The following is a 25,835-nucleotide window of genomic DNA, read 5'->3' as shown; positions in this document are numbered from 1 at the left end:
AATACTTTGTCCTTCTGAACAGTAGAACCAGATCTCTCAAACCACCCTCTTCTCAAGCAACTCCCACCTCAATTTCTCCCCCCGCTCTAATCTGGATTTTTGACTTCCTTGTTGTGTTGTGTTAGTCACTCAGTTGTGTTCAACTCTTTGTGATTCCTGTGGACTATAGCCCAACAGGTTCCTCTGTCCATGGGATTCTCCAGGGAAGAATACTGGAGTGGGTTGCCATGCCCTTCTCCATGATGCCTTCCTAGGCCACTGCAAAACTGTCTGTGACATGAGGGCTTATCTTATCCCAAGGGCTTCCCTGATAGCTCAGTTGGTAAAGAATCCGCCTAAAATGTGGGAGGCCTGGGTTCCATCCCTGACTTGGGAAGATCCCCTGGAGAAGGGAAAGTCTAACCACTCCAGCATTCTGGCCTGGAGAATTCCATGGACTATACATAGTCTATGGGGTTGCAAAGAGTCGGACACGACTGAGTGACTTTCACTTTCACTTTTCTTATCCCAGGTAGGAGCCATGGTTTTCTTGGTCTTTCTCTCTCCTGATTTTGTTGGAGCACATCCTCAGATAACTTGCTTAAAAATATGTGTGGAAAGTAAACTTCCTATATCTTTGCATGTCTGGAAATATTTTATTTTGTGTTCTCACTTTACATTGAAATCTAGGTTGAAAATGATTGTCCCACAGAAGATTTAAGTCAAATTACATTGCCTTCCAGCCTCTAGTCCTGCAGTCAGATAATGACCTGGTTCTCATTCCTTTATCCTCAATGTATCTTTTCTCTTTATGGCTCTAAAGATAATTTCTTTATCCTTGCTGTATTAAAGTTTCATTGTGATGCATCCAGGTGTGAAGGTGATTTTATTGTCAGGCTAAGGGCTCTCACAGAGAAGGCAATGGCACCCCACTCCGGTACTCTTGCCTGGAAAATCCCATGGATGGAGGAGCCTGGAAGGCTGCAGTCCATGGGGTCGCTGAGGGTCAGACACAACTGAGCGACTTCACTTTCACTTTTCACTTTCATGCATTGGAGAAGGAAATGGCAACCCACTCCAGTGTTCTTGCCTGGGGAATCCCAGGGACAGGAGAGCCTGGTGGGCTGCCATCTATGGGGTCACACAGAGTCGGACACGACTGAAGTGACTTAGCAGTAGCAAGGGCTCTCAGGCTAAAATCTCAGGTCATTTAGCTTAGAAACTATTGAGATTCATTTATTTGGTAATTCCTTTTCTCCCTTTTTTTTCTATTTTAGAATTTTTTTTTAACATTTTGAGAAGAGTTAACACCTACTTTAGGAATTCTTATCAATTGCATATTGGGTATTTTGAATTAATCATCTGCAATTGTTTTTCTTTTCTGTTGTCAACGTTTTGTCTTTTTGTTCAACTTTCTGTGATTTAAAAAAAAATTCATTCTTCAAGCATTCTGTTGAATTAACTATGAAATTATATATTTATTTTCCAAGAGAACTCCTTTATTCCCATATTTCTTTCTTCTTTTTCTCCCTAATACAATGCTGCAGTGCACATCCTTGGGTACATAGCTCTACCCAGTTATTATGTAAGATATAGGCTTAGAAATGAGATTGCTAAGACACGTATCATAAGCATTGAAATTTTCAAAACTTATGATGACCCTTCAGAAACAGTTGTATACCACCTTACAGTTTAAGGGAAAATAAATGGTAAATCATTATTTTTAGTCATGTGCCTGATCATATGCTTCCCAGTTGGCTTAGTGGTAAAGAATCCACCTGCCAGTGTAGGAGACCTGGGGTTGATCCCTGGGTCGGGAAAATCCCCTGGAGAGGGGAATGATAACCCACTCCAACATCCTTGCCTGGAGAATCCCATGGATAGAGGAGACTGGAGGGCTACAGTCCATGGGGTCACAAAGAGTCAGATGTGACTAAGGAGGCACACACACACATTGATTATGTACTTCACCATTTTTTTTTTTTATTGGGTTACCTTTTTTTTCTTAACTGTGCAAGCTCTTTATCTCTTATGTATATTATATATTTTTTCTATATCTTGCAAATGTTTTCTTCCAGTGTGTTGTCTTACAAATTTATGTTTTCACCTCTTTAAATTACTATGTAGTTGAACCTGTTTGTATTTTCCTTGGAGCTTCTAGATTTCACATTTTATTGAGAAATGCCGTTCCTACTCCAAGATTCTAAATATGGCCTTTAATTTTCTAGTTTCTTATCTTGAATGTTACCACTCTGTTCCTCAGTGTCCTCAACTATGATTGATAAGAATACTCTAAAGTTTGTTGTGAAAATAAATGTAGTAATGCATGTATATCAATATAATTGAGAACAGTGTTTGGCAAGCTTAGTGCATGTTAGCAGCACCTGCTGCTATGATGGTGCTGGTTTTTTTCTTTAGAGCCTAGCACAGTGCCTGATTTTAAAAATATGACTTAAAACTTAGGTAAATAAATTATTGAAGAGAATGGAAACCACTTGTGAGGAAGAGAGATGATCATAAAGTTTTAAAGTCCTTTTTTAAAAGTAGGGAGGGATTGGGGCAAAATCTCCCAGAGTTTTATCTTGGGTCTTTGATTTCTTTCCCCTGTGGTTTGTGTGGCCCAGAAAATAAGTGTCACACTAATAAAGGTTGAAAGTAGCTTTCAGTTAAATTGAATTAAATGAATACTATTGTGACAAGTTAATTAGGCATGCATAAAATTGCTAAATATATGTCATTGAAAATGCCTATGTTCCATATTTTGTTAAACATCAATTATGATCATAAGAAATCTGCATCTAGTAAAATGGATACTGCTGACACATGTTAATTATTCTGGAAAATAATTGAGCTCTTTAAAAATTTCAATACGCCGTTAAGCATGCATGGCCTCTGAAAGCTTGAGCTATTTTGAGCTTATTCCAGTGAATCTAACAATATAAAATGAAGTAAAATTTTCCCTAAAATTCTCTTACTGAGACAAAGGGAAATGCAAATTGCCATAGTAAAGGTCTATAAAATAAACTTGGCTTGCACTCCAGATGTTCGGGTAGGAATGTTCCCAAGTCCCAGTACCACTAGTCTGTGTGCGAGCAACACCGGAAATTAAAATGAAACAATGAAGAGCTGTTTCCTTTGTCCACAAACGATGGTACATCAGTTCTCAACAGTGGAACATACGAGTTTTAAAACAAGTGCCTTTAATCTATATGCTTTCCAACCCTCAACGGAAGTCTGCATTCATACCCACATAATGGCAAATGTTTATTCAAGTCATCAAATTATTTGTCATCAAGAATTGCTGTTGCCTCCCATAAATGCTTCTCCATCTGGGAACTCAGATTCTCAAGAAAGTCACTGGGAATTAACATGATTGACAGTCCCACCAGTGAGAGGGGGCTGCAAAGTACAAGATATATGAGGTTGACAGCCTGTTTCATCTCTTCAGCTCCCTCCTTGGATGTCTCCCACTGAGCCAGGGCTTTTCAAAATGTAATCCTGAACCTTGTACCAGAATCACCTTGAATGCCTTTTAAAAATGCAAATTCCTCAATAATACTAGACTAATGGAAAGAATTAAAGGATAATTTACATTATCATCTAAGTTGGGTCTGAAAAAATGAAATATTTTTAAGCATCGAAGTAGGTATCATGGAAAGATGGCTCAGGTGGTAAAGAATATGCCTTCAGTGCAGGAGGTGCAGGTTCAATCCCTGGGTCGGAAAGATCCCCTGGAGGAGGACATGGCAACTAACTCACTTCAGTATTCTTGCCTGGAGAACCCCATGGACAGAGGAGCTTGGCAGGCTGCAGTCCATGGGGATGCATAGAGTCAGACACAACTGAAGTGAATTAGCTTAAGCCTGATCATAACGCTGTTTCACATTCTTTATTTAGTTTAATATTTTCGTTTTGAAATAGAGTCAAGTGGGGGGGAAATCATTACCTTGGAAGATACTGATCATTTTACTCTCAGTGATTTTTCTCTCCTACCTACTGAAATGGAAGGCCTTCCTTGCTTGAATGGGTTCTGAGCAATGAAATCCTCTGGTTTCCTCCCAGTGCTTTCCGGGTGAGGTTGAGCTTGCTCACTAGCACCTCTAGTCTAGCTGGAAGGCAGTCCTGAAACCACAGGACCACACACCAACTGTCACGGAAGGACCATTGACACGATCTCAAGATCTGTGCTCCTAGTTCCTACCCAGCAGCTCTGAAGTCAGGGCTGAGAATAAAAAAGCTTGGGCTTGCAGCTAATTTTTTTTCTAATGTGGTTGTACAAATGAAGTCTCCGTAAGTTCCCCTAGTGGTATTTGAAGTATTCTATAGACTTCTCTAGGAAATGGCAACCCACTCCAGTGTTCTTGCCTGGAGAATCCCATGGGCAAAGGAGCCTAGCAGGCTACAGTCCATGGGTTCACAAGAGTCGGACACAACTTAGCGACTAAAGCACAAAAGCCTTCTCTCAAATTCAATTCCCATTAACCTACACTCCCCCAGATCTCACACGGTTCATATTGATTATTGCCAAACAATGCATATCATTCTGAGTGTTCATTATGTGGCTACATGCCTAGATTACCTACCTTTTAAATTTTTAATCAGCAGTAAATCTCAATCTAAGATTGAGTGGTCTTGGGGGTAATGCATACCTAGAGTTGTTGTGAGGTGAGGTTGAGAGCCACCAGCTCTGCTCAGCATCTCAATCAACTCAAGGATGTGACTTGACTGTTATTGCCTCTGACACATTAGAGTGTCATTAACATAAAAGTCATCTCTTAAACACATTGAATTGAACTCAATTAAAGTAATTGATTACCAGTCTAGCTGTAGAGATTTTGCAGCTTTAAGGAAACTGACAAACATTTTACCCTTTTAGATCCTACAATTAGATTCACAAGACACAGTCAATAAGCATTTTGTTGGCGCTAAATTCATCGTCTTTAATGATGACAAAAATCTCTCTGAGTAGATGAACTAGATGTTGATAAAAGACTAATTGTTGAAATGGTTTTCTGTGGTGGTATTGACAAATAGAACTGAGTCCTTGAAGGATAAATTTGATCTTGAATTAGTGGGACCTATTTTGGACATTAATTTATACAAGCCCTAATAGATCCTTGATGTATTGCATCTCATTTGCTAAGGCTGAAAACATGACTGGAAAAATGTTTCAGTCTGAGTCCTTTTTAAATTTTGTGGTCCTTTGAACTATAGCCTTCAAAATGAATAATACTCTGATTCATTAATAAAATTAATAATATGTGTGTTCAAGTTAATATTTAAGAACTATGTTTATCTTATTTTCTAAGATTTCTTACTTTCATCTCCTAGAATGTGGAGAGAATTTCAGGATTTTTATTCCCTCAACCCATTGCATACCAGATCCTAATCATGTGATAGATTTTAGAGCCTCTGACCTTTCCAGGAAGGACATGCTCTTGCTTACATAAAGGTGTCTGGCTGATACTGGGCAGCATTCTAACACGGCTTGTAGTTTTCCTCTGTAACCTCCTATCTCCTAGATACTGTGCTATCTCCTAAACACTCTCCCCCATTATCCAACAAGCCACACTCACAGCTGTCCCAACACCAGTTTCTTTTATGTCTCTATGGCTTTGCTTACTCTTCCCTTGGATGGGAGTATAGTTCCATTCCTGTTGGTAGTCACCACTTCATATCTATAGACTCACTTCATGGGTATCTTCTGTGTGAAGTCTTTCCTGGTCCCCATTCACTGCCCTTGAGGTACCCTGATCACTCTCATGAACTGTCCCCCTGAAGTATGGAGTGAACCCTTCCATCACATTTGCCTCTAGCAATCTCTTATGCATGCATGCATTCTAAGCCACTTCAGTCGTGTTCGACTCTTTGCAACCCTATGGACTGTAGCCTGCCAGGCTTTTCTGTCCATTGGATTCTCCAGGCAAGAATACTAGAGTGGGTTGCCATGCCCTCCTCCAGGGGATCTTCCCTACCCATGGATTGAACCCAGGTCTCCTGCACTGGCAGATGGATTCTTTGCCACTAAGCCACTAGGGAAGTCAGCAATCTGTTATACTCAAGTCTTTATCTATCTGGCTCCTCTTACAGGGTTGGGATTTCTTTAATGGCTGTGAATTTCTTTGAAAGCATAGAACCAAGGAGAACTTCATAGTAAATTGATGCTCATGAAAGCTTTCTTAAAGGCATGAATGCTTGATTAAAACAATCACCTTGAGACTCTTCTCTCAAGGTCTCATTATGCATCTATTTATTCTGCCTAAGATATTTTTCTCATTAGTACCTTCCCAGGTTAGTTCCTCACTTCATTCAAATCTCAGAAATAGCCTCCTTAGAGAGGCCTCCACTCCCATCTTGTTGAAACAATCCACTCCCTTTTATTCTCTATCCTACTATATTTTTCTTCATAAAAACTACCAGCCTCTGACAGTACATGATATAGTTCATATTTATTTTATTTTTATTGTCTCAGTCCTTCCATTGGTAGGGGTGTTAGCAATTTTGTTCTGTAAAGGACCGGATAGTAGTTATTTTAGATTTTGTGGGCCAGTCTCTGTCACAACTACTGAAGTCTGCCATGATAGCATGGAAACAGCTACAATGCATAAATAAATGGGTATGACTGTGTTCCAATAAAACTTTATTTACTAAATCAGGCAGAAATCACATTTGGAACCCATGGACTGTAGTTTGATGATGCCTGCACTGTAATATAAGCTTGTTGGTCTGAAACATAGCCATATTCTGGGCACAGTCAGATAGAAAGCTTCTGTTAAATAGTCGTTGAATAAATGGTTGATAGATTTGATCCAGCATAAATAACAAAAGAGACTGATGTTAACTGAATTTGAAAAGTCCTTCTGCCAACTTGAAGGAAAATGGTAGATGAAATCTTCAAATGAGCATATCGACTCTTCTAAAACATAAAAACATTAGTCAGGATCATCCAGCTCTCAAATTCAGTGATATTCTCTGTCTTGCAAATTTGACTCTATGTAATGCTGACCAAAGATAAAAGTTTACTCAGAACACTTTGACAGAGAGACAAAGAGAGCATACCTCAAGATAAAAAGAGCTTGCATCTCAGTCAAATTAGGCAAATTGAAATGGATTCCACAGTGGTCAGCACATCAGTTCAGTGTCTTCATTGTCTTTAAAGGTTTATATTCAGAAAATATGTTTCATTCAGAAAGAATGTTTATTTCATAAGTAATTCTAGAAGGTTTTTTGTTTTTGTTTGTTTTTGAGAAGCACTGGTGTAAATACACATATGGTTGCTATCTTATAATTAAATATCAGTTGAATAATTGATCTCAAAGAAAGTGAAAGAAATAGAAGTCGCTCCATCGTGTCCAACTCTTTGCGACCCCATGGACTGTAGCCTGCCAGGCTTCTCCATCCATGGGATTTTCCAGGCACGAATACTGGAGTGGGTTGCCATTTCCTTCTCCAGGTGAATCTTCCCGACCCAGGGATTGAATCTGGGTATCTTGCATTGCAGGCAGACTCTTTACCATATGAGCCACCAGGGAATCCCCTACAATTGATCTCAATGCTTCTCTCACATCAGAGATGTTTATTATCTCACAGCTAAGAATCAAAAAAGAAGCTAGAATTACATTGATCACTGGAAGCCAGCACAAGGAGACTCCTTGTTAGTGCCATGCCAGAGACAGAGTTTGTTTCCTGGGACTTACAAGGTTGCTTCATGGAAGAGAGAGGCTTGATGCATGGCTCTGGCAGGAAATGGATGGATGTGGGCTCAGATAAGGAAACCAACAAGTGTCATGGAGGCACCCAGGGAGTTGCAGCAGCTGGAACCTGTTATCATCACGAGGCTCAAGAGGCCTGCCATGGAGCATGGTGTGACCTTGGAGCTGTGCAAGGGGCCTGATGTGACAGGAACAGTGATCAGAGTGGCTGAAGTCACTTCAGACCTGGACCAAACCAAGGAGGGAGCAGGAGAGTGAAATACCCTGATCTCTTTGTCCTCCTCTTTGCTTTCCGCTACAGGCACCTCCATTGGTTGAAACCAATGGAAACCAGAGAGCAGCAACCCACCTACTGCCTTCCACAGGAGCAGGATCCCAACACACAGAGCTCATAGAAAAGGAGCCAGGTGTGGATCTAGGGGATGTGGGGCTGAGGTTCTGTTTCCTTGTAATGGGGCTTAGAACAAGGGGAACACAAGCAAACAAACCCAACCCAGAACAGAACAGATGTGTAACCCTAAGCAGTCATGTAGTTTTATGTCTAAGAAAACTAAATGCTCTAAGTAGTGGGTAAGAATGATTATTTTAATGAAGAAAAGATTAAGAGGTCACAAGTTTTTAATTAACACAGGACTATTGGCTTAAACCTTTGAGTCTGTGATTTCCTTACCAGTGCCTTTTAACTTCCATCATAAGTTCTTAGTCATCAAAGTGAGCCCTTACCACTTAATCGCTTTTTGAAATCCTTTGTATAAAGATTAGAAAATCATGAAATTTATAAAGTGTGCCTAATCGTCTCTCTAAAAATATCTTATTAAAATCAATTCATGTTTTAAAATATTGTCTTAGATCAGGGTTTCTGTTATACCATTCTTATAGTTTGAATTTAAAAGAACCATGGGATTGTTTTCACTTTCTAAGTACAAACTTATAAAATAAAATTTCAAATATGCATAGATCACAGGGATATACAACCACCCCTTGGGATGGGGAGGGGGCCTCCTGTGTCTTCACCACCCACCATGTACTACACTAAAATATGGGTAGAATCCAGTTTGATGGAGACAAACTCTCAGACCTAAAGTAATGATTTTAACATGTTTGAGAGAGGCTTAGCTCATTGTTATCAAGTCTTTTGTTCAAAAATATATTTTCCTATAGATATATAAAAAAAGAATAAAAAAGGTAATCTATCAAGAAGAAAAGGTCTGCCCAGCCATGCAATACTTCATGCTCTGTAAGGAACAGATATCCATGACATCTTCGATTTGGGATGGTTAGATTTCCAAACCCCAAAGGGTTCAATCTAGTGGAGCCCAAAGCAAGAGCACATGCCAGAACCATCACCTTGTCTGTGCCTTAGGCACTCAAACCCAGGGCCAGCCACTCTGTCTCATGTTGGTGCCTGGGGTAGGATCAGATAAACTGGGTGGAAAGGCACCATTTCCCATCAACAGCATTCCAACTTCCTTTTTCGGTTTCTAAAAATGCTGCTGAATGTTTCTGAATGTGAGAGCCTGACTTTTCAAGAGCTGTGAGCAGCTTTGGGATATCGGTGATTCTGTCCATTCTGTTTGAGTATATAGAACACCTTTTACCTTTTTTTTTGTATTAATTTATTTATTTTAAATGGAGGCTAATTCAGTTCAGTTCAGTTCAGTCGCTCAGTTGTGTCCTACTCTTTGCAACCCCATGAATCACAGCATGCCAGGCCTCCCTGTCCATCACCAACTCCCGGAGTTCACCCAGACTCACGTCCATGGAGTCAGTGATGCCATCCAGCCATCTCATCCTCTGTCGTCCCCTTCTCCTCCTGCCCCCAATCCCTCCCAGCATCAGAGTCTTTTCCAATGAGTCAGCTCTTCACATGAGGTGTCCAAAGTACTGGAGTTTCAGCTTCAGCATCATTCCTTCCAAAGAAATCCCAGGGCTGATCTCCTTCAGAATGGACTGGTTGGATCTCCTTGCAGTCCAAGGGACTCTCAAGAGTCTTCTCCAACACCACAGTTCAAAAGCATCCTTTGGCGCTCAGCCTTCTTCACAGTCCAACTCTCACATCCATACATGACCACAGGAAAAACCATAGCCTTGACTAGACGAACCTTTGTTAGCAAAGTAATGTCTCTGCTTTTGAATATGATATCTAGGTTGGTCATAACTTTCTTTCCAAGGAGTAAGCGTCTTTTAATTTCATGGCTGCAGTCACCATCTGCAGTGATTTTGGAGCCCCAAAAAATAAAGTCTGACACTGTTTCCACTGTTTCCCCATCTGTTTCCCATGAAGTGATGGGACCGGATGCCATGATCTTCGTTTTCTGAATGTTGAGCTTTAAGCCGACTTTTTCACTCTCCACTTTACTTTACAATATTGTAGTGGTTTTTGCCATACATTGACATGAATCCACCATGGGTGTACATGTGTCCCCCATCCTGAACCCCCCTCCCACCTCCTTCCCCATCCCATCCCTCAGGGTCATCCCAGTGTACCAGCCCTGAGCACCCTGTCTCATGCATCAAACCTGGACTGGTAATCTGTTTCACATGTGAGAATATACATGTTTCAATGCTATTCTCTCAAATCATTGAGTATATAGAACACCTTTTAGAGCCACACCATAAGTCAGGAACCCCCTAGATCACACAGAACAGAAATGTCCACATTTGTAGCTTTTGTATGCCTATTAGTAAAAAAGTTTTAAACACATAGCCCCTTAATATATATTCATGTATTCATGTTGCTGCTACTGCTGCTGCTAAGTCGCTTCAGTCATGTCCAACTCTGTGCGACCCCATAGACGGCAGCCCACTAGGCTCCGCCATCCCTGGGATTCTCCAGGCAAGAATACTGGAGTAGGGTGCCATTTCCTTCTCCAGTGCAGCAAAGTGAAAAGTGAAAGTGAAGTGGCTCAGTCGTGTCTGACTCTTCACGACCCCATGGACTGCAGCCTACCAGGCTCCTCAGTCCATGGGATTTTCCAGGCAAGAGTACTGGAGTGGGGTGCCATTGCCTTCTCTGGTATTCATGTTATGTATATATAATATATATGTGGCCATAAGGAATAGATGTTAAAATGAGATGAAGATGAAATACACATTTTAATGACTTGTAATCATTTAATCATTTTTGCTACTACCGCTGCATTAACAAGTATTTAATATTTTAAATGACAACAAAGTCATTCAGGGTGTTTGAGCATTTTGGTTTACCGCTTCATTGGATAAATTTTGAAGGTTTGGCTGCAAGTTCAGCCTATTTCTTTCCTTGGTTTCAATCACTGTCAGTGGAGAAAAGAGGGAACTATAGAAACATAAGAAGAGACAAATGGACAAAGTGTTTCACCAGCTTGCTTATTAGATCAGGAAATACTGTTTTTCATTTCCATCCATGCAAGGGATTTTGTTGAAATTCAGCTGGAAAGCTTCTGTATTCCTTGATGTCCTTCAGCTGTTCTCACAAACAAAATGGAAGATGTTGCCATTTATCATATTTTCACAAATGAGTCCACTGAAATGCTTCATTTGGAGGTTTTTTAAACAGGTTAGAAAAATTCATATTCAGGTTTTCAAAGGCTGCTGTCTTGATAGATACATATTTGCATAATTTTCAATAAAACAAGCACATAATGCTAGAATCATTTGCAAACATCTGTTTCCCTATATTCTTACCACAATCCAAGTTTCTTTTAAAAAATAAGCTACTTTCTCATTCATTATTATAATACCCCCTTTATTCTGAAGAGACAACTCTTTTAGTTCACTGTTACCAGGCAGTTACCCCTGAGTAGGACAAAGATTTTCATAGTCACTCTACTGCACTTAATGGTTTTGTTTTGAAAGCAACCATATTGTTAACATGCTAAAGTACTTCACTTTCTTTAGTGCCAAAGCTTGCACTGAATTCTCTCAAGCAGGCATTTATATCTAAATTTACCCTGGAACCTTTGTTTTGTTGTAGTCAAAGCTGCTACTCCATCATTTTATACTTATCTTTATTTGTCCCAGTGTCTCAGTATCCTGTAGGGTTCTACAGCTAGAGTAGTTTTCTTGTTCAGAGTGTCTTTTATATTATCATATAAAATTTAGAATTCTCTTTGTTGAATTCTTTAAAAGAACTGATGAGTTATCTTTATTTGATGGCATAAAATCTATAAATTAATTTGAAAAGAATTGAATTTTTTCATCTTTTATCTACCCTTTAAGGAAAAACCCCATTTTTTTTTTCAAACCCTCCTAAAATTCTCAAACAAGTTTAAGTAAGGATTCTGGATTCTCTTGGCTTTTCAAGTACTATGTAAGTTTCCAAGCTTGACTAAACAGTTCTAAATCTTTAAATGCTCCTGACATATTGTGGGAATTGACTGACAGTGGCTTGTGGAATTGATTAGGGAAAGTTAAGTTCCCCTGAACTCATAATCTGCATATATATTCATGAAGGCAAAAAGCCTGAGACTCACTGTGTTATGTGACCTGGAAACACATCATGTCTGGTTATATGTGTTTATATTAAATTTTACTCACCTCCAGGGGTGGGATTGTTTGGGCTCTTTTCATTCCAGAAGACAGAGGGTTGTCCAGATTTTTTTTTTTTTTAAAGGAACTGGGGGTAGTCGAGTATAAAAATACATTATATCCTAAAAGACATGGAATCCCATGGATGTATGAGAATGGAAATGCAGTGTGGTAGAGCCTCCTAGCCTCATGAGAAGCAGCTCTAGGAGGGAGTTCCAGATTCAGAGAAGTTTTAGGACCCTCATTAGCAATACTTCCTGAATTTCCTAGCTTGACATCACTCCACAGTATGGTTTCTCTCCAGTGGCATCACTTGTCTTTCAATTCTCCTTTCACCTTTCCCTCAAGATGCTGTTTACTCACATAGCCAGTATAAATCTTATCCTTCAACTCATGTGTGTTGTCATATTAGATTTCTGCTGATTAGCAATTCGAATATAATCATGTGGAATATTCGGAAGTCCCTGAAATCTCTGCAGAGCAGAAATTCCAGCAGGCCTTTTTGTGGTCTTCAGTCCCAAGATACTGTATTCCAAGCCATCATGGTCCCCTGAAGTTCACCGACTCTGACATTTCTTTAGGCTCAGCTTATGGATCTTGGTGCTTTGCTAGCCTATGGATCTTGGTGCTTTGCTAGACTTACCACCAAGCTGCTCTCCTGAACTTTCTGCCACCTCACAGGGGTCCTCTGCCCTTGACTCCTAAGCCAAGTTGCTCAGACTTTAAGGAAACAAGTCAAGAGAGAGGGTTTCTGGTGTCAGCTTTTGGTCTGGGCCCTTGTAAATGCATCTTCCCTAAGGCAAGGGACTGAATGAAGCCTGTCTACCTTACTAGTTATGGAAGAGAAAAAACCTCAATGAGAAGAAAGCAAAAATTCATTTCAGTGTGTTATTTTGCACACACCATCCTAATTTTGACTTACTGGAGACATATCCTGGGGTCTAATCTACCTCATGATCCCCTCTGAGTTGTAACCTATCAACTTCAATAATTCACACTTCTGCTTTCTTTTTCCTTCCTACTGACATCTGTATTCTGGGGAACTCTAGTTGGTCTGGCTCAGCACTTTTGCTCAGAGCCTTGCTTATTAGGGCCCCTCACAGGTCACAACAGGGCTTCTGGAATGTTGGCTTGGGAGCCACCACTACTCAAGTCCAGTCAGATATGAGAAAGTCATGCAGAACAGAGCAGGAAGTGCCTATGCCAGCATGTCAACTGGGATATTGAGGGGAGAAGTTTCCTTTGGAAGTGTCTATAATGTTTGTAATATGTGATATATTTAGCCATCAGTGATATGGAGAATAGGGTTGGTAGAGAGCATCCTTTTTGGATGTGGTATTTCAGAGTTTTTAAATACTACTGAAAACACAAACTACAGATAGTATGAGTGAACTTTTGGTGCATAACAAACGTCCCCCAAAGTCGGTGTCATAAAACAATCATCATTTGTTACTCTTCATTCAGCTGGCTGATCTAGGCTGAGGGGCAGCTGTGTTTCACTTGGCTCCTCACTGAGGTTCCAGTTCTGGTCTGTTCCACATGTGTCCATTCCAGAGCCCAAGCTGAAGGGGAGACAGAGACCTTGAGAATGTCTTCTCATGGTGACAAGAGAAAAGCAAGAGCGCATTTCCACCCACACAGGTGTGTTTTGTTTGTCATTCTGGGCTCAACCATGTGACATGCTTTGGGCAATGAGATGTTAACAGAGTCAAGAGGTGGAGAAGTGTGTCATGCGTCCAGTGGGAAGGCCGTGAAAGCACTGTGGCGTCCAGTGGCAAATCGCATCCGGTGGCAAATCAAGAATGCCTCTGTCTCCACCCCAGACCAGTGCTACCTAGATGGGAATATTATATGTTGATGCTTAATGCTCTCATGGAATCACAGTTGCCATCCCTGAAAGGTAATACGAACAATGACCTTCTCAATTGCAACTGAGGCACATGTGTTTATTTATACTCCTTTTCATTCCAATCTTAACTTCCTAGGGATCCCACCTGCCGCCATCTTTCTATATTCTTTAACTCCCCACCAAAGGTAATGGCTTCTAATTTTGCTTCTTCCAAGATCTTTCTGCTCAGCACGTATTCCAATAAAGGACTTCACTGGCTCTAATAAGTGAATGGAAAACTGAAATTACTGTATTAATAGGTTTTCTTACAGGGCACATTTTACTAGTCAAAGTAGTTCTTTGTGATACTTTAGATGTATCAGTCTTTTATTTCTGCTGAGGAAGAAAAGCTTCTTGAGTTCAAAGAAAGCCCTTTCCTTTTGTTCTGAGAAGTTAGGCACCAGAATTCCTATCATTCCTTTTGAAATGAATCTGTCAAAAACAGGAAGATTGTTCATTTAATCTCAGTGGACACATTTTCCATCTCAGTTAATACACTATGGATTTTTAGGTCAGAGATGTCTAGCTTATTTGCGTGTGTTTTTTGGAGAAGATTGGGGCAGGGGCTGAAAGTTTGTGTAGCTCATCATTTGTATTCCTCAAGGCTCAGCATCAGAATTCACTGAAGCATGTTCAGCAGGTAAAAAGATGTTGCTTTTTCAGCTCATTGTAAAAGAACTCAAGCATCTTTATAAAAACTATTGCAGGGAGAGAGCCAAAATATACTTCCATAACACAAAGGGCAAAATGATGTTTCATGGGGGAACATTTTAGTGTGAATCCATTCTTAACTGGAAAAGAGACAGGGGTTGATTATTTATAGATAATGTATTCTGAAAATATAACCTATTTAGCAAGAAAATGATAATAACAGTGGAAGGTTATCCACTAAGTTCAAGCAAAACAAATAGAATTAAAAATAATAATAAAAGAGAAAATACTAGAACAGGCACCAATCACCAAATACACACCTGCTTGTAAGTTTCAAACTTTATTGGGGTGGGGAGGTATTAGGGACTGAGGGCAGATCCTCTGTGGGATGAAAGGGCCTGCTCCTAAGTCTCACTCATTCACTCCAAGGTCACTTAACAGTCTTTGAAACACAGAGGAGGAAAACTTACTAATATTGATTCAGTTGCTAGAGGAGCCTAGATTTTCTTCTTCTGTATTCTGATATTGTTTTACTTCATGCATGTCAATGTATATTTGTGTTTACTGTCATTGCATTTGATACGATTCTTCAAATTGAAGGCCTCAGAGCTTAGGATTTGTGAGGTATCTCACTGAGCATTGGGCTATAGGCAATTGAAACATTGAGTTTGTTTTCATATTTTAAGATTGAATGAGTTCGTAATGTCTGAAATCTATGCCTCTTTGTTCATTGCACTCAAGAGATGAAAATAACAGTGGATGCTTTTTGAGTGCTTCCCACATGTGAGAGAGTTTGCAAAGTGCTTGACATTTGTTCATTCATTTAATTTCATCAGTGATCTGATGAGATTGTTTCCTTTATTATCACCTTTCTTACCCTTTATTATCCTCGAGAAGGAAACTGAGGTACAGGATGATGAAGTTATTTGTCTGCATGACACTGCTAGATAATGGTAGGGCCAGGATTTGAACTCACAGGGTCTGGTTCCAGAGTCTCATACCCAGACTAGCATACCAGTTCCCCTATTGGCCTATACCTGAGCATTTGTGTGTTTCCTGTAGCTCCTTAAAGAGTAAATGTCTCCTGCAATTTGGGTACATCAGGACTCGGGACCTGCATTAGATAATGGGCTCATAGGTCCATCCTCACTGGGACCCTCCTATGTGTGCAGGAAGAATGCTCCAAAGTAGGAGCCCAATCCTCCTCTGTCAAAGTGGCTTCCAAATATGTTAAAAGTCAAAGGATATCTTGCCATATCTGCCCCCACCCTGTTCCAGGGCACCGTGATAATTTGTCAGGACTGATGCAGTGGGACCTGAAATGCCCTCCCTGCTCATCGGGGTGCCCTATGGTCTGTTCTCAGTATGGTATTTGGTACATCATCTCCATTCAGAACCTTCCAACTGCTTCCTCTTTTACTCAGAATGAAAGACAGAGAGAGTTCTTCTTAGAACCTGTGTCATCTTCGACCACTCATCAGTTCTTTACCACTCCCCTCACTGCCTCCACCTCCCCCCTACCACTGGCTGCTCTCACTTCTCCTTAGGACCTTTGCACTGCTGAAATGTACCTCCTCCAATCATTTTCTGATGCCTAGTATAACTTGGCAATACCCTCACCCACCAGCTCTGTAGCCTTCCTCCCTGCATTATTTTTCTCCTTAGTGCTTATAATGACCTGATAAGCCATATGTCTTATCCATTAGTTTATTCCCTGTCTCTGCCCACTAGAGTGAACGTATTTTTCATTCTGCTTTCATTCCTGTTGTGTCCCCAGAACTGAGAAGCCAGTGGGCGTACAATAAACATTTGTTAACGAAATGAATAAATGAAGGCATTTTAGAGTTGTTTTGGAGAATTAAATGAGCTAACATATGGAAAGCATCTTGAAAAAGGCTTAGCATGAAATTAGTGTTTAATAAATGTCAGATATTAATAAAATAATATTTTAGTACTTATTAAGTGAATGATGAATTAAAAATTGGAGACTTACTTAATCATGTAAGTGGAAAGAAGATGATCTTTCTAGAGATGCTGTAAATATTTTAACTTACATTTGCAGTGGATGCTATGGGAGGTTGTTAGGGACATTAGTTGTGGCCCCTTTTCCTGTTATCTAGAAGGTACTAGAACATACCCTTCCCTGCACAGATGAATGATCCCTAAACATTGCTACACTTTGGAATCCCCTGGGAAATCTTTTTTGAAAAGTGATCCTGGCTTTCACCCTTAGATATTCTCATATAGTTAGTCTGGGGTGAAACCTGGGCATTAGGGATATTTAATGTTCTCCAGATGATTCTAATATGCAGTAAAGTTTGGGCACCACTGCTAGAAGCTTCTCACAGTGCTGGAAGCTTCTCACAGTGCTGGCAGCAACATGGGGACTCATCTTCCCTAGTCCCACTCTACGCTTGGAACTGAGTTATGCCAGCCAGAATTTGATTCTCTGTAACACAACTCTTAGGACTATTAGAAAGCTAAGTCACCTCTGCGACCTCTTCATCATTTAGAATATGTCTTCTGTGGATTCTGTTGCAAACTTGGAGCTCAGGGCCAAAGAATGTGTATTTCCTCTCCATTTTTTTCCTTTCTTCCCCCTGGGGATAAAAGGAGAGACGCATTTCAAAATGTAGCTAGAGTACAGCACACTCATGTTACTGAACCCAAGCTCAAACTGATCGCCACACAACAGGCCAGCAAATCAAGGGACAAGTTTTGGGGACAAGGAATAGCAGCTTCATTGAGAAAGCTAGCAAACCAAGAAGATGGTGAACTAGATGGTGAACAAGAAGATGTCCAGAAGTCCCATATTACCTGAGTTAGAATTCTTTTATACTAGAGGGAATAGGGGTGTGGCTGGTTGTTACAAACTTCTTGGTGTCAGTATTCTTTCTTCTTACATAGGTCTGGTTACAATGTTCCTATAAACCTTGAACAAGGCAATGTTCTTTTACAAAGGTGCAGAGGCCGCTTGACTAAGCAGAGACAACAGAGCACAAGGGTTAGAGCTAAAGATACAGATCCAATATGGAGTTGGGTTTGTTCTTCTCTCTTGTTACACTCTGAGATGGAGCCCTCTTACAGAGGACACAAGAGAACAGCACAGTGTCCGTGACCCCCAGGTAACCCCACTCACCCACAGGCACAAACAGCCACGCCTGTTTCCGGCCTGGGAGACGAGTTATTGGAGCAAGAAATAACTTTAATCTGAAAGCTGGCAGACTGAGAAGATGGCATATGAGCACCTCAAAAAACCACTTTCCTTCAGTCATAATTCAGGTTCCTTTTATGTCAGAAGGAGGGAGTGGAGCCCAGTGTGGCACCGACCAATGGCTGAGCCAGGCCACTAAAGCTCCCTGCTTGACAGTTACCACTGTTCCCTCACTGGGGAGAGGCGCTTACTGTGGAACCAACTGATAGCTGAGCAGGACCACTAAAGTTCCCTGATTGACAGTTACGATTGTTCCCTCAGTTGGGGGAGGAGCTTACTGTGGAACCGACCAATAGCTGAGTGGGGCCACTAGCAGTCACTGGTTGACCTGTTGCTCACCCATGGACTCTTGCTTAGCCAGGGGCCCACTGTGGCTCCAGCCAATGGCTGCAGGAGGCTGCTGTAGCTGGTGGCTGCCTTGCTGCCACTACATCCTGAGCACAAAGGTGTAAGTCCAGCAAGGGACCGGGTCTGAAGAAATACCCAGGTGCTCCAGCAATGTCCATCTCCAGCCCTCCGTGGAGGAGGGCCTGCAGGCAGCGGAGACCAGGGTAACCAGATAGAGGGCGGTAGATGAGCCCATCAACCAGGATTACTGTCAGCGGGTGCCCCCAGAGCGAGCCAGCCTGGTGGCTAGGCATGGCCGTGAGCCAGGGGGTGCAGGGAAGCAACCCCTGCCTCAGTGGAGTGCGGGGCCAGCACCAGGAAGGCAAGGGACCATCTGCCTCAGGTACTGCTGTGGAGGCCACCACTCCAGTGAGACATTGGAGATAGCACCCTACCAAGGCCAAACTCATGGGCATGTGATGCTGCAGTCACACTGGACCCTGGACTGGGTTTCACCTTCTGCTGTCCTGAAGTTCTCAGTCCTGGTGGAAGGAGGGCCCCGCGTTCTCCTTCTGCACTGTCCTTGCCAATGATGTAGCTGGTCAAGCACATGACGCTTAGAATCAGAAGACCTGATGTGAATAGCACCTGGCTTTACACCTGAGAAGAGTGTGATCCTGGCCCAGTTCTTCTTCCTCTTTGGGCATTTACAAAGAGGAGGTGGTGGGGTCCAACTCCTTCTATCAGTGGGCTTTGTGAAGATGAAAGGAGGTAACAGATGAGTGTCAGCACATGACCCGCAATGGGTTAGTTTGTGACTAACACTTCTCTTTTTGCTGGTGTTGCAGATCACCAACTGCTGGATCGAAAAGACATTTCCTTCCTTTCTGTTTCAAAGGGATTTTAAACTTCTATTTTCCTAGCCAGTGATATATGCCAAAAAGAGGGTTTTCATTGATTTTTCTCAACTCTTACGAATTACACTGAAGGACCACAGGGTTCCTCCTTCTCTTTCCTTCTTGATTACATTTAAACAATACATTGTCCAGATGGTGTGTAGAGTAGCATCTTTTCAAGGTATTTTAAAATGATCTTCTTTTCCTTATTGAAGAAGATTAGAGAGAGAAAAATTGAATTAAGTCTGTGTCACTGAAATAATCTTGGCTTACATATTTAAGGAGATTTCTAGTGTTCACACTAATAACTCTTCTCCGTTGAAGTCTGCCTTGGATGATGTGCATGAGTGAAGACTTACAGGAGCTGATTTTTGACCTGACTCTCTGGCACATGGGCCCTGAGTGACAATAAGCCACCATTCTCAGTTTCCTCCCTGCACAATGCAGATAATAATACCTGTTCTGCTCTTTCATGCTTAAGGTTGTTTTGTGGATCAAATGAGCTGTTTATGGAAGCATTTTGAAAATTTTTGAAAGCTGTACAGATTTCAAGTTTAGATTATCGATAAGCCTTCCAAAGTTTAGGTGTTAACAAAAGCATTTAAATCATTTGAATGTTTTTCTGGAATAGAAACACCAAGAGTTAATTCCTCAGCTTTGAAAAGGGGGACTGTATTTGATACCAGGATAACCCATTGCCACCCAAATGATCCCCATCACTTCAATTTCACTGGAGTCAGAAGCCATACGTGTTACCCACTAAAGGTCCAGAATATTCTGAGATTCTTTCTCAGCAGATGAGCTATAATTTGATAAACAGTTGTCTTTTTCTCTACTCGGTAATTCAGTTATTTATTGAGAGTCCACTATGTGTCAGGCATTATTCTAGGCATCTGGGATAAATCAGAGAATGAAACAAAATCCCTTGGCTTCATGAGGCTTACATTCTGGTGTGGAGAACAGAATGATTAAGTAGGTTCCATAACATGTTAACAAGTGATTAGTGCTGTGGAACAACAACAGAAAAAAAAAAAAATAGAAGAGGGAAAAGGGGGAGACAGGGCTGCGATTTTAAGTGTGCGTGTGTAACCAGGATAGTCCTCTTTAAGCTCCACATTTAAGCACAGACTTGAGAGAGATGAGGCTGGGCCACACACATATCTGCAGGACAAGGATTTCAGGGTGAGGAATAGCCAATACAAAGGCCTGAAGCAGATGTGGGCCTGGGGCGCTCAAGGAAGAAGCATGGCAGTGCATCTCCCCACGTCTTCCCTGCTCTCTCCCCAACAGAGAATAGACGGTTTTGCAGCTAGAGAAGGTGCTGTGACCTGAAACTCATACACTGATGCCTCTTCTCTCTTGTGTGTGCTTTGCCCACAGTCACATGACACAAGCAATCCCATTTGATGACCCTCGGCTGGAGAGCTGCCCAGTCATCCCTCCAGCCCCACGGAGGGTGGAGATGAGGCGGGACCCTGTGCTGGGGTTTGGTTTCGTGGCAGGGAGTGAGAAGCCCGTGGTCGTCCGCTCAGTAACACCAGGTAAGCACCCAACCCCGCTGCTTGGTCTCCAGGACCTTTTGCCACCCCATGCCAGCACGACCACTGTTCCATTTCATAAGTTTCATACTGTTCCGTCTCAGTCTGTGAAGTCTAGTTAAGTTTTCCCAGCACCTGGATAAAGCCAGACCAGCAGAGGTACAAAAATGGCTCTGCAAACGAGCTTTTAAACTTCCAAATCCATCATATTGCCAGACTTAGCAAAACACCCATCCATCATTTGTTACCATGGAGATGACCCACTTCTTAATGTATGAATGCATGTATTAAGAGGCAGGCATTGTGCTGTTTTCAGTCAGCTCCGGACAAACTCCTTACCACAAAATTGTCGGTAAGTTTCTCTAGGATTTAGGTCTTTGGGCGTGGTTGCATTCTTTTGCAAAAATGTACTCCCCTCTCTTTCCACTAGAGGCAGAAGATATTTCGCTACCCCATAGCTATTGGGTTGAACCAGATGATTGACTTTGGCCAGTGTCATATTAGATGATGACATAAAGATGACATAAGCAAAGGCTTGAAATGCGCTTGCCTAGTTGAGCTTGTTTCTTGGGTTTCTGCCATAGACGTAAGAAGAGTTTCCCTGAAGTGGCTGCTGCCCCTTCATCCTGAGCTCCTAAATGAACCTGTAAGGCAACCAGCCTGCAGCTGAGAGCTAAGTTACAAACTACCTTCAGTGTACAGCACAACTGCCCAGCTAACTTTGCCCTTGATCAGCCAGTCCACATTCTAAAGACCCATATGCATGAAAGGAAACCCTACTGAGTTTGGGGATGTCTTGTTATACTGTAAATGCTAACTGATACAGATCAGATCAGATCAGATCAGTCACTCAGTCCTGTCCAACTCTTCGTGACCCCATGAATCACAGCACGCCAGGCCTCCCTGTCCATCACCAACTCCCAGAGTTCACTCAGACTCACGTCCATCAAGTCAGTGATGCCATCCAGCCATCTCATCCTCTGTCGTCCCCTTCTCCTCTTGCCCCCAATCCCTCCCAGCATCAGAGTCTTTTCCAATGAGTCAACTCTAACTGATACAGTGTGTGGCAAATCTCTTAAATTCTCTCATAGGATCAGATAATGAATGTACTTGGTCTCAGTCATTCTCAGTGTAGAGATGTCCCACTGTCAACACAGTTGAATATAATGGACTGTAGTATCATTGCCTGATGTGGGCTGCCTTTGCCAGAAACCATGCTCTTTCTATTATTTATTAATTATGTATATTTATATACTTATTTTAATGAACTTGTACTGGATTTATTTTCAGATAAAAGGAAAGTATCTTCTATGCTGTTATTCTCCAGTATTTTTCAAATCAGTAACAGAGTTCAAAAGGAAAATGCTGTAGTCAAGAGTGCAGACTCTGGCATCAGACTGCCTGGGTTTGATGGACTTGAATCCTGCCTCTGCTCTTATTAGGTTGTTTTTAGCTTCCGTGTTAACTCCCCTCCATTTCAGGGTGATGTAACTTCTCTACGTCCTTTGGATAAGGAGGACCATAGGGAGGGAACAAAATGCATTGGAAGGATGCCAGATTAATATCTGTTAATGTTAAACTCTAAAATATTCGGCCAGTTGAGTCTGTCAGTTAGGGGGAATGAAAGCCAACTAGTGGGCTAGTATAGATCATTAAAGTGGATTTCATTTTTCCTCATTTTGACACAATATGGCCCAGGGCAAGGACTGCAGATACAGTCAACCTCTTTAGACTTGTGCAGAGAAGAGTAAGTTTCCTGTTCACTCCTACCACTGCTTCATCACACAGCTTCATACTTTGTCTGCTGAGCTTTTTATTTTATTAGCTATAGATTATAGTTGTTGAACTCGATGCACTTGAGAATTTTATTCTCAAAATAAAAGAGATTTTTTTTATTTTATAATAATGAAATAATCCATATACTCTTCTTAAAAGAAAATGTAGGTAGTAAGAGGATAAAGGTTTTTAAAAAATCACCTGAGTTCCAACTACTGTTAACCATTATTAAGATATACATGGAGAGCATACATATAGTAAGACCATTCTGTTTATACATTTGCATGTATTATGTATCATTCATATATAAACATATACATAGTACTATATGTATGTATGTGTGTGTGCACACACATTTTTTCCTCAACGGGGTCCCATTGGATATGCAGTTTTGTAATAGCGGGACACTAAACATCTCTGTAGAATTCTCCAATGTATATGTCCTCCTCAGTGCTAACTGGAGATTCGGGTTTGGTTTTTCATTTTCTTTTACTGACTTACTGTTCCTTTAGCCTCTTCCCTTCCTTGCCCTCAACTTTCCTACACTCTTACCTACTTTAAGACAATTTTGAGAAGAGTAGAAAAAGGGAAAACTAAAGTCAAAGAGCACTGTTTCCAGTCATTTTTAAGAATTAAAATGCAGTCATACAAATTGTATCTCTCATAAAATAACTCTATTGAAGTCAAGTGATTCCAATGGTAAGATCAGATTATTCTATAGTAGACCAGCCAGCCTTCAGAGTAAAGGGCATGAGAGCCCTCTGAAGTATTCCCCCACTTCATGTTCCGGAAGGCACTGTATATTGCTTCCTCCTATAATTCTTGCTTAAGAAAGAGTATTTCCATGTGATCAAAAAACATAGGTCAAATGTAAGGCTAAGTCTTGTTCATCTGCATATGGTTTTCTCATCACATTAGTTAACATCCATTCTGCAAACAGTTACTTTGGAGATTTTTCTGTGTTTGAACAGCATTTGACTTCTAACCATTTCTTTGAATTTGAGTGACTTGCTCTTATGTAATCCAGTCATCATTAAAAGTCCCTCAAGTGACTTTCAGAATTCCTTTTGTGTGCGAACACTGAATCTCAGTTCCCACATCTGGAAGTGAGTATTTTCTATCACTAATACAGGGCCACGTAAAGGTTCTCCCTTCTATCTCACTCCACAGAAAGGAGACAAATGTCTCTTCCAGATTGAGAGACGTATGCCAAATGTCTGGTGGGTAGACAACAGCTGAATTACTTTGAGTTCCATGTTCTGAGTGTTGTGTCCATTTCAATCACTACATGAATTGACAACGTTTGTAAAATAACCTTTCAGTTGTACCTATTACCCAGATAGACCTCTGGAAAAAAAATTAAAATTCCAGTACCATATAGCACCAGATCAGTATTTAGGGGATAATTCCATTAGACATGTGAAGGCAATTCATATTATCAAAGTATTTGCTTTCAAGTTTTATTTAGTACAAATGTGTGCTTCATGCAGCTATGTCCTTAAGTTTGTGTGTCAAGAGACCTGTCAGTGACCAGTTTTTGAGTTAGAGGAGGAAGTTCAAAAGAGATGCTGGCCACCTTGAACATGGAAGCATTCACAGACCTAAGCTGAGACCCAGTCCAACCCTTCCAGGCAATTCTTTCCCTTGTGTAAACCTCAGTCATGTCATTATATGGAAGGGATTATAGCATTCAGTGAGGTTACTAGTTAAAGCACTTAGCCTGTTGCCTGGTACGCAATAAATGCTCAACAAATATTTGTTCTCTATTTGCTCCTTGGAAAAACAATTGAAAGAGGCTGTGATGGATGACAAATCCTCTGCAATCACATGTGAGCCCCACCACAAACATCCCGACACAGTCCAAACCATAGAAACAACCCAACGCCCTCATTTCCCAGCAGTCATGGTGGACCACAGCTTCTTACCAAAGCCAGCTTCCTTCCTCCCACCAGTCAGGCAATACGTATTAAATGCTCATAATAGAATTCCCCCCAGTTGCTGAGAGCAAAGCCCTGCTTCCTTGAACCCTCTTCCCCAAAACCCATAACACAAAGTCGAATCCCACAGGTCCTTCCTGGCACCCTCGTGTTCAGCTGTCTTCCAGGCCCCCACAGAGTGCCGTCTCCCTGTTGTACAGAGGAAGCAAATGTAGCTGTGTTCAAATCCAGGTGTGCTCAGGTGGTCGAAACTTCGGCTGCCAGGCATCAGCCCTGCTGACCAGCTACCTGTTGGGGAAATACCTTCTTCTAAGGGCCCTGACACTCGGAGTGTGGGCAGCTGGCCGGCAGCCTTAGCAGCCACCAGGACCTTTTAGGACAGGCCATCTGTCCCCCTGCTGTCTTCCTCACCTACAGAGTCAGTCTGCAGGGCAACACATTCCCACATGATTCATATGCCTGTTAAAGTATGGGAAGCATTACCAGTCTCCACCTTGCCTGGAAAGTTTAAGAGCCATGTTGATTCCTGAATCCCACCTCCAGAGCTTCTGATTTCATCAGCCCGGGTGCACCCTGGGCCTTGGGTGCTTCCCCAAAGCTCCCACCACCTCTCCAGTTCTGTCTAATGTTGGCAAGGATATTGAAGTGAACACCCATGTGTGGGTGGGGTTTGTTTTTGCTGATAACATCCATTGCTCACAAGAAGTCATGACTAGGAGCCGAGGCTACACATGGACGGATGACCACTGGGCTTCTCACCTGCTCTTTACTCTCCTTTGTCGCCAGGTGGCCCGTCTGAAGGCAAGCTGATCCCGGGAGATCAGATTGTAATGATCAACGATGAGGCAGTCAGTGCCGCACCAAGGGAGCGAGTCATCGACTTAGTCAGGTAAGTGACTCGCTCACCCGGGCTCCGTCAGGAGGCTGCGCAATTCTGAGACCTCACTCTGCAGAGGAAGGGCTTCCCATGGGCCATTTCAGAGCAGAAACACAAGCTGACCCAATCACCTTGAAAGTGCTGTTGACACTGACCTCTAATGTAAATCACCAGGCTCTGTAAACAGACACCTACTTGTCTGTTCTGCTAACGTTCAGAATGCAGACGCTGAATGAAACAGTCCTATTACTACTGCTCTAACCAAGTGTTGCATTTTTGTTTCCTTTCAAAATAACTAACACATTGATATTCCATAATCAAGGAGATCAACATGCCGTTGCTGAGTTCATTTTAAGTGGTGAATACTTTTCTAAACGTAATCGCATGGATACAGAAACATGCAGTTCACTAATTTTTCATACCTGACTGAGTGATTCATTACTGAATTTTCAAATCATCAACCAAGGTAACAGGATCATTAGGTCAAAAGTAGAACAGTTTTTAAAATGTGCTTGGTTTATTGGTTTAGTT

The 25,835-nt window shown here is 41.6% G+C and overlaps 1 protein-coding gene across 4 annotated transcripts in view; it reads left to right on the top strand.

Moving 5' to 3' along the window:
- FRMPD4 (FERM and PDZ domain containing 4) overlaps positions 1–25,835 on the top strand; it is a 554,242-nt gene that overhangs the window by 425,472 nt on the left and 102,935 nt on the right. For all 4 annotated transcript variants that reach the window (XM_070784969.1, XM_070784967.1, XM_070784968.1 and 1 more), the window contains 2 exons: positions 20,557–20,717; positions 25,214–25,316. In XM_070784969.1, coding sequence (XP_070641070.1) covers positions 20,557–20,717; positions 25,214–25,316 — 264 coding nt within the window. The remainder of the gene's footprint in view (positions 1–20,556; positions 20,718–25,213; positions 25,317–25,835) is intronic.

This window comes from Bos indicus, chromosome X, assembly GCF_029378745.1.
Source record: "Bos indicus isolate NIAB-ARS_2022 breed Sahiwal x Tharparkar chromosome X, NIAB-ARS_B.indTharparkar_mat_pri_1.0, whole genome shotgun sequence".
NCBI classification, from domain to species: domain Eukaryota; kingdom Metazoa; phylum Chordata; class Mammalia; order Artiodactyla; family Bovidae; genus Bos; species Bos indicus.
The sequence above is the reverse complement of the archived record's forward strand: the minus strand, read 5'-3'. Positions and strand labels throughout refer to the sequence as shown.